Source organism: Neoarius graeffei, chromosome 22 (assembly GCF_027579695.1).
Source record: "Neoarius graeffei isolate fNeoGra1 chromosome 22, fNeoGra1.pri, whole genome shotgun sequence".
NCBI classification, from domain to species: domain Eukaryota; kingdom Metazoa; phylum Chordata; class Actinopteri; order Siluriformes; family Ariidae; genus Neoarius; species Neoarius graeffei.
In genome coordinates, this window is record NC_083590.1 from 17,627,533 (window position 1) to 17,640,804 (window position 13,272).

Here is a 13,272-nt window from a genome sequence, read left to right on the forward strand (position 1 = left end):
TTTCATGCACATTTTTGTTACAACACTACTTGATCATAGGTAATTAAGGGATCCCCGTAGATTTTCAAATCTATCGTATACCTCAGTAATCTATAACAAAACAGTTTAACTTGCATGTTGAACTTTAAGGTGAAATTTCAAATGTGTTTACATTAATACTATTTAGGTCAGAAATCATTGAAACACTGGTAAAATCTATCCTATAATCATGTATCTAAAACCTCTCAGACCCTGAAAATACACGTGAGACCATCTATTTTCAAAACATTTTCCGGGGGAGCATGCCCCCGCACCCCCCTAGTTTCGCTTCACGCCTTTGGCGCTTGCTTTCACACCATTGGCACTCAATTGTCTGTGTATTATCATGCCAGAATTTAGGGCTTTCATATATGAGAAGAATAATGAATAACTTAACTAAAATTTATACAATTAATTCAACATTATCAGGCACCACTTGAAAAAATGCCAGATTCTGTTCATTGTTAGTAAAATGATGTTCTTATAAAATTAAAAATGCAGTTGTATATGAGAGTACACTAAAGCCACGATACGATTCATATCCCAATACAGGATTCACAGGACCAGACTGATGAAAACATTTTATTTTTATTTTGTAAAGGCAGCAAATCAAACCACTGCAATATGAATACAGTCGGGGTGTTAAACTCAGATCCTGTGTCAAATCCAGGCGTTTATTTTAACCTGCATTTCAGACCGTGGTCAATCCAGCCGTGATAGAAACTGGAGTGCACGTATGTATATACAGCGGTTTACTGTAACTACCTTCAGATGGCTCCACTACAGATCTGCTGTGAATTCTGGGTAGTGTGAAAATGTTAAGCAGTCGTGTTCTACAGGGTGTTTCAGTTTTATCGTTTCCAAATTCATGTGAGCTGAATGAAACGAGGCTGTGGGCCTGGAGTTTGACCCTATGTGCCATAACACTTCCTTCTGATGACCTTCACTTTCTGGACTGTTAAAGTATACCAGTACTGGTCATGCTTTCGACATTAATCGTGCTTTATGCACTACTTATAGACAACAGACGTGCACATTCAGTCAAAAAAACACTGTAAAAGCACTTTTGTGGACATTTCTATTGTGAATTACCCACTGAGGCAGAACCACGGGGAGCAGCCATTGCCAGCCGGAAGTGGCGTACAGTCGTTGATTCCGGGTTGTCGAGTGCAAGTAAACAAGCAGCGTTCTGTGGGTCGAGATTCCCAGTCAAGTAACTTCAGGACACGTTGAATAAATATAGATCAATACTTGTAATAGATCTTTATGGCACACATCTATTATTTCATGGCATTATGTGTAAGTAGATTTGGTTGTACTTTGGGGTCGAGAGCTTCGCTGGCGAAGCTCGACAGGTTAAAATGAGGTCATTTATTGAGAGAAATATCTTCACGAGTTTTTTATCATACAAGTCTGATAAACATACTGACAAACTTTATACTTTCCTCTGTGCCCACTGCCAAATAATATTATAGTTTTTAAATCACCTAAATTAGATGAAGCATAAAACTTGTCACCTTCCTCAGTCACACCGGATTGTGCAATTCCGTGTTCATAAGACAATTCACAGGCCCTGTGTTCAAAATCGCTCCCTACTCACTATATAGGGCACTACATAGTAAGGACGCCATTTTGTAGTGCTGTCTGAAACCTTAGTGAGGATTATTTACACCCTATATAGTGCACTCAAAGTATCCCACAATGCATCACGGAAAGTAGTGTACAACGATGGTCACTAACCAAAGCAATATATCCCATCATCCATTGCGGTCACGCTGAAAAAAATCAAATTAAAAGTCTCAAATTTGATTGAATAAAAGTCAGCGGCAAAGAAGAAAGTGTTCAGCCTTGATTTCAAGAACTGAAAGCTGCAGGTACTTTTGTATTGATTAATGTGGGAAATGCGCTCAGTATCATATGGATTGATCACAAAACCACATGCATGGATTTATTATTTTGAAACCCACCAGCCGACTGATCTGGCACGTTTTAATTGTGCAATGGAATAGTGTCCGAAAGAGTTTTTTCATTTTCCAATGAGCTCACTATATAGTCCTCCATATAGTAATTCCCTATATAGGGTGTAGTGAATGAGTGAGCGATTTCAGACACAGGGATGGTAACGGCATGATAATCACTTTCACTCTTTCGGTTTCGATTGGTTTCTCTTTCATGGTGGGAACGCCGACCGTAAACAGGATAAAATCTGTCTATAGGGATATATTTGGGCTGTAGTTTGGGCTATTTGGAGGTAAAACTTGTTGAGAGATGGCACGTGGATTTTATGTGCTTTGGATGATTAATTTTTTGATTCAGGGCAGCGATCCGGTTCAATCTTGAGAACTGCGACACTGAATGTTGCCTTTTTTTTTTTTTTTTAAATTTTTTTAAATCAAGCCAAAGATCAGCTCGAGTGAGTGTAAATATTTCTTCTATTTCTTATGAGCAGATCGGTTGATAATGTGTTATCTTAGACTGGTGTTTGCAACACGGGGTCAGTGACCAGTCCACTGCAGCCCAGACAATTGGACAAACCAACAACTATGTGTCACTACTGGTGCTGGAACAGCCCATGAAGGAGGCAACATGTTACTGACCATGCCTGACTGACGGAGCAGTGACTTCAAACTCGCGTGTACTTGACAAGAGCTGATGACGAGCGTTACATGACGGAACCACTGGTATCATACAGATCTTTTGAAATGGCTAGTGATTATAATTCACAACAGGTACACTTTAAGTCAACATGCTTTGAGACAGGTTTCCACTCTATAACTCTGTGCTCTGTGGGCTGCGACCTCTGGTGCTGCCACCTAGTGTGTAAGAAGAGGTAGAGCTCATGAAGGATATTAAACAGAAATAATGCAGTACATGATATGAGCAGCAGATTCGTCTCTCCCAGTATTTTGTATTGTGATATTTTAGAAAATGAAATTCTGTCTCATGCCTCCTCTATAATGTTGTACAGTAAACTCAAGAGAAAGAGACCAGACTCACCAGAACCCAGCTGTGTCTCCCTGAAGAGTGATCGGTCTATGCGTCTTCCTTTGCAGTTTAACACTGGAAACCCCTCATCTGTCCCCAGGTAACATCCCATAATTCTCATAGTGAAAGTTCCAGTTAAAGGCTGTGCTACACTGTCATTAGCAACTAATTTTTAATTAATATATACAATAACAACTATCGTTCTACTACACAGTTTATATTATACAGAAGTTTCTTGGTCTTTAGTGACACAACAGTTCTTTCAGTAAATGCTTCAGAGTAAAGAGTGAGTCACGAGTACTTAAAATTGGGACACAAGCCAGACTCAAGCACTACAAGCCACATATATATATATATATATATATATATATATATATATATATATATATATATATATATATATATATATATATGAGAAGAATAACGAATAACTTAACTAAAATTTATACAATTAATTTAACATTATCAGGCACCACTTGAAAAAATGCCAGATTCTGTTCATTGTTAGTAAAATGATGTTCTTATAAAATTAAAAATGCAGTTGTATATGAGAGTACACTAAAGCCATGATACGAATCACATCCCAATACAGGCTTCACAGGACCAGACTGATGAGACGGTGTTGACACAAAATATTTTATTTTGATTTTGTAAAGGCAGCAAATCAAACCACTGCGATATCAATACAGTCGGTGTGTTAAACTCAGATCCTGTGTCAAATCCAGGCATTTATTTTAACCTGCATTTCAGACCGTGGTCAATCCAGCCGTGATAGAAACTCGAGTGCACATATGTATATACAGCGGTTTACTGTAACTACCTTCAGATGGCTCCACTACAGATCTGCTGTGAATTCTGGGTAGTGTGAAAATGTTAAAGTGCATGTTCTGGACCAATTTCGTGTTTTTTTTTTAATATGAAAGTATGTCCCTTTACACACTCATCCAGAAGGGTAATTTTGCACAAGGCCATCTGTCTACAGCAGAAAAAAATAAAATAACAAAACGCGTCTGGAAAAATCCCAATGGAGTCTGGAGCCAGATTCGTGACGTCACCTGCGGAAGCGCCAGCAGGCTGCGCGAGCTTTGCGTGGTTTTAGTGCACAGCCTGTGTAGACCAAGCGCTCCCATTTCTTTCTCATTGTCCGGTCTTTTGGGAAACGATGAGTACTAATCCCATCATGATTGGTGTTGCTACACCCTCCTACGATACATCTGTTAACCATTTTAATAATTACGCGATAACGTTGAAGAAATTTGCAGAAAACCACCAGGTCGTTTTCTCATCAACAAACCAGTGCTGACATAGGATTCAGAGAGAGGCGTCCCGCACGCGACGTCACGAAAATCAATGTTTGCCGGGAAATCCAAATGCCAAGTTTTTTCAGAGGTGGACCAATTCACCTCAAATGGCTTGATTTCAACTGAATTTTTCTGGTATTGCGCAAGGTAAAAAAATTGCACAAAATGCAGAATGTGACAGATATTTGACCAAAGTTTAATAAAAAATAGGAGAATTACATTGATCTTGCTCCTGAATTTACCCGTGATGTGCACTTTAAGCAGTCGTGTTCTACAGGCTGTTTCAGTTTTATTGTTTCCAAATTCATGCGGGCTGAATGAAACAAGGCTGTGGGCCTGGAGTTTGACCCCATGTGCCATAACACTTCCTTCTGATTACCTTCACTTTCTGGACTGTTCAGTCAGCGTGCTTTGAGGCAGTTAGGTTTCCACTCTATAACTCTGTGCTCTGTGGGCTACGACCGCTGGTGCTGCCACCTAGTGTGTACGAAGAGGTAGAGCTCATAAAGGATATTAAACAGAAATATTGCAGTACATGATATGAGCAGCAGTGTGAATGGTTGTCTGTGTCTATGTGTCAGCCCTGTGATGACCTGGCGACTTGTCCAGGGTGTACCCCGCCTCTCGCCTGTAGTCAGCTGGGATAGGCTCCAGCTTGCCTGCGACCCTGTAGAAGGATAAAGCGGCTAGAGATAATGAGATGAGATATGAGCAGCAAATTAATCTCTCCCATTGTTTTGTATTGTGATATTTTAGAAAATGAAATTCTGTCTCATGCCTCCTCTATAATGTTGTACAGTAAACTCCAGATGAAGAGATCAGACCCACCAGAACCCAGCTGTGTCTCCATGAAGAGTGATGGGTCTATGCGTCTTCCTTTGCGATTTAAAAATAGAATCTCTTCATCTTTACCCAGGTAACATCCCATAATTCTCATACTTAGTCACTGCAGAGTGAAAGCCATTGTCATACATTCCTTTATCCAGCCCAGATCATCATCAGCATTTTGATATTTATCAGTGTGTGATACTTTAATTAGGTCCTAATGCTGCTACAGTACTTTCACTAAACATTTTAGAGTAATTAATATCAATAACTGCACAGTTCAGTGTTTCACAGTGTCACATACAGGATAAGGCAGAAAGTGCATCTGGATGTGACACTAAGAGTAATTGCTAACAAGATAATTAAAACAGCCAGTAATAATTAATAATAACCAGTGTAAATGATGTATATAAAGGACTGTCTGTAATGTTGTACAGTGAACTCCAGATGAAGAGATCAGACCCACCAGAACCCAGCTGTGTCTCCATGAAGAGTGATCGGTCTATGCGTCATCCTTTGCGATTTAACACTGGAAACCCCTCATCTGTCCTCAGGTAACATCCCATAATTCTCATAGTGAAAGTTCCAGTTAAAGGCTGTGCTACACTGTCATTAGCAGCTATTTTTAATTAATATATACGAAAGAAACTATCGTTTCTACTACACAGTTTATATTAGACAGTAGTTTCTTAGTCTTTAGTGACACGACAGTTCTTTCAGTAAATGCTTCAGAGTAAAGAGTGTAAATATTTATGAAGGTCAAAATGTTTTAATAAAGGTCGTGTCTTCAATACTAAAGCAGGAAATGCTAATAGAAGCAAAAAAACAAATCTAATGATTACTACGAGAGCGGCGGATACAATTATCGACAGTCTGTAACTTCCTTTTCAGATTTACCAATAAAAGACAAATTTTCAAAGGTGAGAATCGGTTACATCAGTTATTATTGGTTAATTAATCAACCAGATGACCTTCCCTCGCCGTTTGAGCTTGTCGTCTGATGACACTGCTCGTTACTTGAGATGGATTTTTTTTTTAAAGCACGATGAGTAATTTCAGGAAAACCCAGACGTTATCATGGTGCAAAGATCATGGACATGTTTTTACTGATCGATCTTTGTGTAACATTGTTGAAGTCGATGAAGTACTTAAAAAAAAAAGTGCTGTGATTTTTATTTATTTATTTATTTTTCTGATTGAGAACAGAATGGAATGCTATAGAGTATTTGGAATCCTATTGCAGTACATAGAATTAGACCAGACTTAAATTCCTAGCATATAAAAAAACTTTCCTCTTCCATTCAGATTTTTTTTTTACAATTTGTTGTAATATGTGGTAGATCTTTACAATATTAGTAGACATTTTATATCTTTTATATGTAAATTTTAAATATCACTAAAAAAATCGCTTGTTTGAAAATACTGAAGGTTCACCAATCTGAATCTAACTGCAACAAATTAGAGCATTGTTTGAAAGAAATAATTTAGAAATCAAATAGAAATCATTTTTATGTGTGTGCGCAAAATCATCTGGATGTCGATCATTGTGGAACGGTGTCGATAACTGTGGACAAAGGTGTTGATAATTGTGGAATGGTGTCACATGACTAATGCACTAAGTAATCAGGAATCAACTCATTTTTTTCCAGTGGATGTTGGAGTAATTCTTCATGCCAGGCTTGTAGTACTCGAGTCCGACTTGTACCTTAATTTTAAGGACTCGTGACTCGACTTGAGCGCTGATGACTCAGACTCGTGCATTAACTGCATTTGGACTCGTAAATTGTAAACGAGGACTTGGATGGATTTTCTTAATTTTTTTGTAACATGCCATAATAATTTGGCACAAGATATTTATATCTACATTAATTTTTATACTAATTTTGTGCAAGTGTGTCACACCTGCACGCCTTGCCATGTGCATCAGATAGACTCTTGCATGCGCCACAAACGACTCGTACCTGCACATGATTAAGGTGCAATCAGCACACTGATATAACTGTGAAAACATGCTTACTTTGCGAAGTATTGTGTATATTTTTTGTGTATGTGTCTCATATATATATATATATATATATATATATGACACATACACGGGCGGCATGGTGGTGTAGTGGTTAGCGCTGTCGCCTCACAGCAAGAAGGTCCTGGGTTCGAGCCCCAGGGCCGGCGAGGGCCTTTCTGTGCGGAGTTTGCATGTTCTCCCCGTGTCCGCGTGGGTTTCCTCCAGGTGCTCCGGTTTCCCCCACAGTCCAAAGACATGCAGGTTAGGTTAACTGGTGACTCTAAATTGACCGTAGGTGTGAATGTGAGTGTGAATGGTTGTCTGTGTCTATGTGTCAGCCCTGTGATGACCTGGCGACTTGTCCAGGGTGTACCCCGCCTTTCACCCGTAGTCAGCTGGGATAGGCTCCAGCTTACCTGCGACCCTGTAGAAGGATAAAGCGGCTAGAGATAATGAGATGAGATGAGATGACACATACATATATATATATATATATATATATATATATATATATATTAATTCAACCTCTTTAGGTACACAGAGATCAAAAGCTCTTTCACTCTCTCTCACACACACACAATGTTAGAGGTGCAGAAATTTCTCATTTGTGACACTAAATTAGATAATCACTCGCCTTACGGAGTTAAATCTGATTAAAATGTGCCAGTATCAGTGTGACATTACGATATCCATGTGTGATTCCAGACCATATTGAAATATATTCAGAATGTTTTTCATATATTTATTTAATAGTTAACTCAATGTACATGCAGTGTACAAGAAAAATAATTGAACACCGGCAGCAGATTCAACACCGGTTTCCCCCGTTGACTGTGAGAGTCCCTCAGAGGTGCATGTGTATTCTGTTTATTTGGCTGTGAGCGAGTCGCTCTTTGTTTTGAACGAGTGGTCCGGGTCTCTCGTAAACTCTGAGCAAACTAAAGAACTACTTTGGCTCTGATGTTGTTCAGGAAAACCACGTTAGCTTGATGATGGATCTTAGGCGGTAATTAAAGACACCTTTGGCTTTAAGAGGCTTTCGGGAAATCCACCCCGGACTGTTTACCCGTCTTCACTTGTATTAATAAACACACCTTCTGCACTTACATCCATCTCCCAACCATCTCTGACAGAATACTTCACACGCCATGACAGAGAATGCACATTCACCTGTTCATACGGCATGTTCAGGAACGAATTAACGTTAATGGCGCTAAACAGCCACCGTCTTGGTACAGTTGGAGTGTTGGACTCGGCTCGGATCAATAGTGGACTCAACTTGGACTCTAAATTTTCTTTAATGACTTGGACTTGGGGGCGGCACGGTGGTGTAGTGGTTAGCGCTGTCGCCTCACAGCAAGAAGGTCCTGGGTTCGAGCCCCGGGGCCGGCAAGGGCCTTTCTGTGTGGAGTTTGCATGTTCTCCCCGTGTCCGCGTGGGTTTCCTCCGGGTGCTCCGGTTTCCCCCACAGTCCAAAGACATGCAGGTTAGGTTAATTGGTGACTCTAAATTGACCGTAGGTGTGAATGTGAGTGTGAATGGTTGTCTGTGTCTATGTGTCAGCCCTGTGATGACCTGGCGACTTGTCCAGGGTGTACCCCGCCTTTCGCCCGTAGTCAGCTGGGATAGGCTCCAGCTTGCCTGCGACCCTGTAGAAGGATAAAGCGGCTAGAGATAATGAGATGAGATGAGACTTGGACTTGAGCACTGGGGACTCGAGACTGGACTCAGACTCGAGGTTTAGTGACTCGATTACAACACCGATTCATGCACAACTTGCGTATTGAAAGTCTTTTCTACTTTTGCAATGGCCAGAAGATTGTTAAGGTGTCGATAATTGTAGCCGCTGCTCTACTACTAATAATAATAACAATAAACTGACATGTTCTAATGGGAAATAAAAATTACGCAAGACAATTTAAGAAAACAAACACAAGTATTCAACACTGATTCTAAAATTTAATAATAAGTGCAAGGCAACAACATTGTTTTGTATTAAAATCCCGGCCCCATTGAGATCACTGTTACTTGGCCGTGTCTCCATGAAAAGCGATGTGTCTGAGTGTTTCTGTAAAATATAATAGAAAATGGAGACCCTTTATATGAACACAATGACTATTTACCATAAATCACATCACTGACATTACAGTATTTATTAATAATAATGAAAATCAGCTTTTTCCTCAACCTGAACTCCCACCTCCCAAAAACATGTCAGTAGGTCGACTGATCACTAAATTGCCCCTAAAACGATGGACTGGTGGATCATCCAGGGTGGAGTATAATTCTGGATCCAGTTACAGGTTTTATACCTCCTGAACATTTCTGGCCGGCTTTCTGAAAAATACACACCTGATTTTGTATCCATTTAAAACACATTATCTGTTCATTCTGCATGATGGAGTGATATTCTGTTCCATCCCTAATGACCATATAGGAAGGAAAATCTAGAAAAACTCAAATTAGAACCAGGGCAGAGATATATATATATATATATATATATATATATATATATATATATATATATATATATATATATATATATATATATATTTTTTTTTTTTCTCCAGTTCCACAATATTTTTGTCGTGTTGTATTCAGCACTGTGCTCTCTAAATGTTAATGCACTCAAAGAATTATTGTAGTAAAATTACAGCTAAAGTTTAGATTGTAGGATTAAAGTGATGAAAGTTATTGTCTTTAACAGCAACAATTTTTGTTCCCAGTGTTTTACAGACGGCAGGAGGCAGAAGAGAAAAGATCTTCATCACAGATACAGGGTAAGATCAAACCCAACACCATGACTGTGACACTGACGCACTGGTATTATAAACCTCTCTGCTGTTATTTCATAGAGACTGATTAGATTATAGAAAACATACAGGGGAATAAAAGAAAATGCACAGTGAGAACATCATAAAGAACTCTCTGTGGAAACCAGTCAGAAACAATGTGATCTTAAACTGTAATAATTGGAGCCCATGTCTCACCATGTCTTCCTACTTCACCCTGTCACACAGACACGCCCCAGAATCTGCTGCTGGAAATGAAGTCCAGAAAAAGTTCAGATTAAATCTGATGAAGAAGTTTCAGTGTTTAAATGGAGTGATAATAAAGCAGGAAAACCGAGTGCTCCTGAATGAGATCTACACAGAGCTCTACATCACAGAGGGAGACAGTGGAGACGTCAATAAAGAACATGAGGTGAGACAGATCGAGGCAGCATCCAGGAGAAAAACAACAGAGGAAACACCAATCAAATGTAACGACATCTTTAAGCACTTATCTGAAGAAGATGAACCCATCAGAACTGTAGTGACGAAGGGAGTGGCTGGTATCGGAAAAACAGTCTCTGTGCAGAAGTTCATTGTGGACTGGGCTGAAGGGAAAGCAAATCAGGACGTCCACCTCATATTTCCACTTCCTTTCAGAGAGCTGAATCTGATGAAGGACCAAAAACTGAGTCTGATGGAGCTCCTTCATGTCTGTTTTAAGGAAACCAAAGAAACAGAAATGTCCAGGTTGGAAAAGGTTCTGTTCATTTTTGATGGATTGGATGAGTTTCGTTTCCCTCTGGATTTCCAGAACACAGTGAGAGTGTGTGATGTAACTGAATCAGCATCAATGCATGTGCTGCTGATAAACCTGATCAAAGGGAACCTGCTTCCCTCTGCTCTCATCTGGGTCACCTCCCGACCAGCAGCAGCTGATCAAATCCCCTCTGAGTACGTCCATCGAGTCACAGAGGTACGAGGGTTCAATGACCCCCAGAAGGAGGAGTACTTCAGGAAGAGGGTCAGTGATCAGAGCCTGGCCGAGAACATCATCACACACCTGAAGTCATTAAGAAGCCTCTACATCATGTGCCACATCCCAGTCTTCTGCTGGATTTCAGCCGCTGTTCTCGAGAGAATGTTGGGTGAAGCAGAGAGTGGAGAGATCCCCAAGACTCTGACTCAAATGTACACACACTTCCTCATCATTCAGACAAACATCATCAGAGGAAAGTACTCAAAGAAGCAGGAGAGTGATGAAGAAATGCTTCTCAAACTGGGAAAACTGGCTTTTCAGCAGCTGAAAAAAGGCAACCTGATCTTCTATGAGGAAGACCTGAGAGATTGTGGCATTGATGTGACAGAAGCAGCAGTGTACTCAGGTGTGTGTACGCAGATCTTCAGAGAAGAGGTTGGGCTTCACCAGAGTAAAGTGTACTGCTTTGTTCATCTGAGCATTCAGGAGCATCTGGCAGCTCTGTATGTGCATCTGACCTTCATGAAGGAAAAGAGAAATGTTCTTGTTCCGAGTCGATCCAAGACAATTTCAGATGTACAGAAGAGTGCTATAAATCGGACTTCAGAAAGTCAGACTGGACATCTGGATCTGTTCCTCCGCTTTCTTCTGGGTCTCTCACTGGAGTCCAATCAGAAACTCTTACATGCCTTAGTAACACAGACAGGAAGTAGCTCCCAGAACAAAGAAGAAACAGTTCAGTACATTAAGAAGAAGATTAGTGGAGCTCTTCCTGCAGAAAAATCCATCAATCTGTTCCACTGTCTGAATGAACTGGGTGACGATTCTCTAGTGGAGGAAATCCAACACTACCTGAAATCTGGAAAACAAAGTAAACTCTCTGCTTCACAGTGGTCTGCTCTGGCATTTGTGTTACTGACTTCAGCACAGGAGCTGGAGGAGTTTGACCTGAGTAAATATACCAGTACAGAGAAGATACCAGACTGGGTTCTTGTGAGGATGATACCTGTGATTGCAGCATCCAGAAAAGCAATGTAAGTAAAGCTGAATAGAACTGTTCTACTGTTCCACTGTTAGAAAGAGAGAAACTGAAAGCACTTTGACAAATCTGCACTTTGGGACAAAATCCACAGCTCCATTACTCGAGTGAAAGTAAAGATCCTCCTGGTCAAATGCTACTGCAATACAAGCCGGCCTCAACGTTAACTTTTGACACAAAAAATTTCCTTTTGCCCTCAACTTTTGCGGAATTTCGGCAAGTTTTCAAGTACACGGTTCAAGGCAATACTGGTATGTTTTCTCGGGGTATAACTGAGTTATTTACACACAAGTACATGTTGTTTTTTAAAAAAAACATTTACTTTTAAAAACATTTCTGCAACAGAAGGACGAGACGAGCCCTGAAAACCTGAAACATAAATCAGTATAAGAGATATTTATCTCTGGGATAATTCACTATGTAAATGATATATTTACTGTAGAGGGTGTGGTTTATTATTTCAGACACAAAAGCATGTCTTTACAGTCACTGAAATGTACTTACCACTCGCCTTTTTACAGTGTGTGTGTCTCCTGAAGTTAACCCGGGAAACTGTAGAGGGCGCCAGCGATCACTCATAGTGATGAGGAGCACAAATGCGCGTGAAGCGAGCCAATCAGAATCACCGTTACACATCGGGAAGAAAAAACAAAACGGCGATCACAGGGGAGGCGCGGATGCTGGTTAATACATCTTGTTTTTTGTAACATACTCGCTCGAAAATCATTTTTGTGCTTAAAGAAGCCGACCATAGCTGTGCCCGAACGGGCCTAACTCGCTAAAATATTTCTGCCTGAGCGTCTTGGTCAGATTTCTCAGTTCAGATTTAATTTGATTTATTCTGTAAATAATGAAAAACATATATGAAAGACATAAAGAACCAGGGTAACACACGAAAGTGAAAACACTTATTTCCAGTGTGGTCCTAGGAATCAGATAACTATCATGGATACATTACTATAAAAAAAATTCTACAAAGAATAAAACTAAAAATAAATGAGTGTTATTTTCCTGGTGTACGAGTTGATTAAAAAGACAAAATTTAACTGCAGACTTGAAATTAAAGATGGAAACGGCAGACAGCTAACTAGACTTACAAACAACACATTTCCAAAAATGAATGCAAATAATCAAACACAACTTTCTGCGGATAGTTTATTTGCAGTATTTATAAATCAGGGATTTCTCCAGAAGAAATATCAGAGCGATGCTACTGATGTGGAGCCCAGCCCGTAAGGGGGGTCGGGGGGCATGCTCCCCCGGGAAATTTTGAAATTAGAGATTTCAAATGGTGCGTTGGGACCATCTCAGGCTGATTTAGGCACAATTCAACATTTCAACATTTATTA

General features: G+C 39.9%; 1 protein-coding gene across 1 annotated transcript; it reads left to right on the forward strand.

Moving 5' to 3' along the window:
- Positions 1-2,975: 2,975 nt before the first annotated feature.
- LOC132870296 (NLR family CARD domain-containing protein 3-like) lies at positions 2,976-11,973 on the forward strand. The gene is made up of 5 exons (XM_060903929.1): positions 2,976-3,103; positions 5,104-5,220; positions 5,567-5,683; positions 9,861-9,914; positions 10,155-11,973. The coding sequence occupies exons 1-5, from the start codon at positions 2,976-2,978 to the stop codon at positions 11,920-11,922; spliced, it is 2,184 nt and encodes a 727-aa protein (XP_060759912.1). The 3' UTR covers positions 11,923-11,973.
- Positions 11,974-13,272: the final 1,299 nt, after the last annotated feature.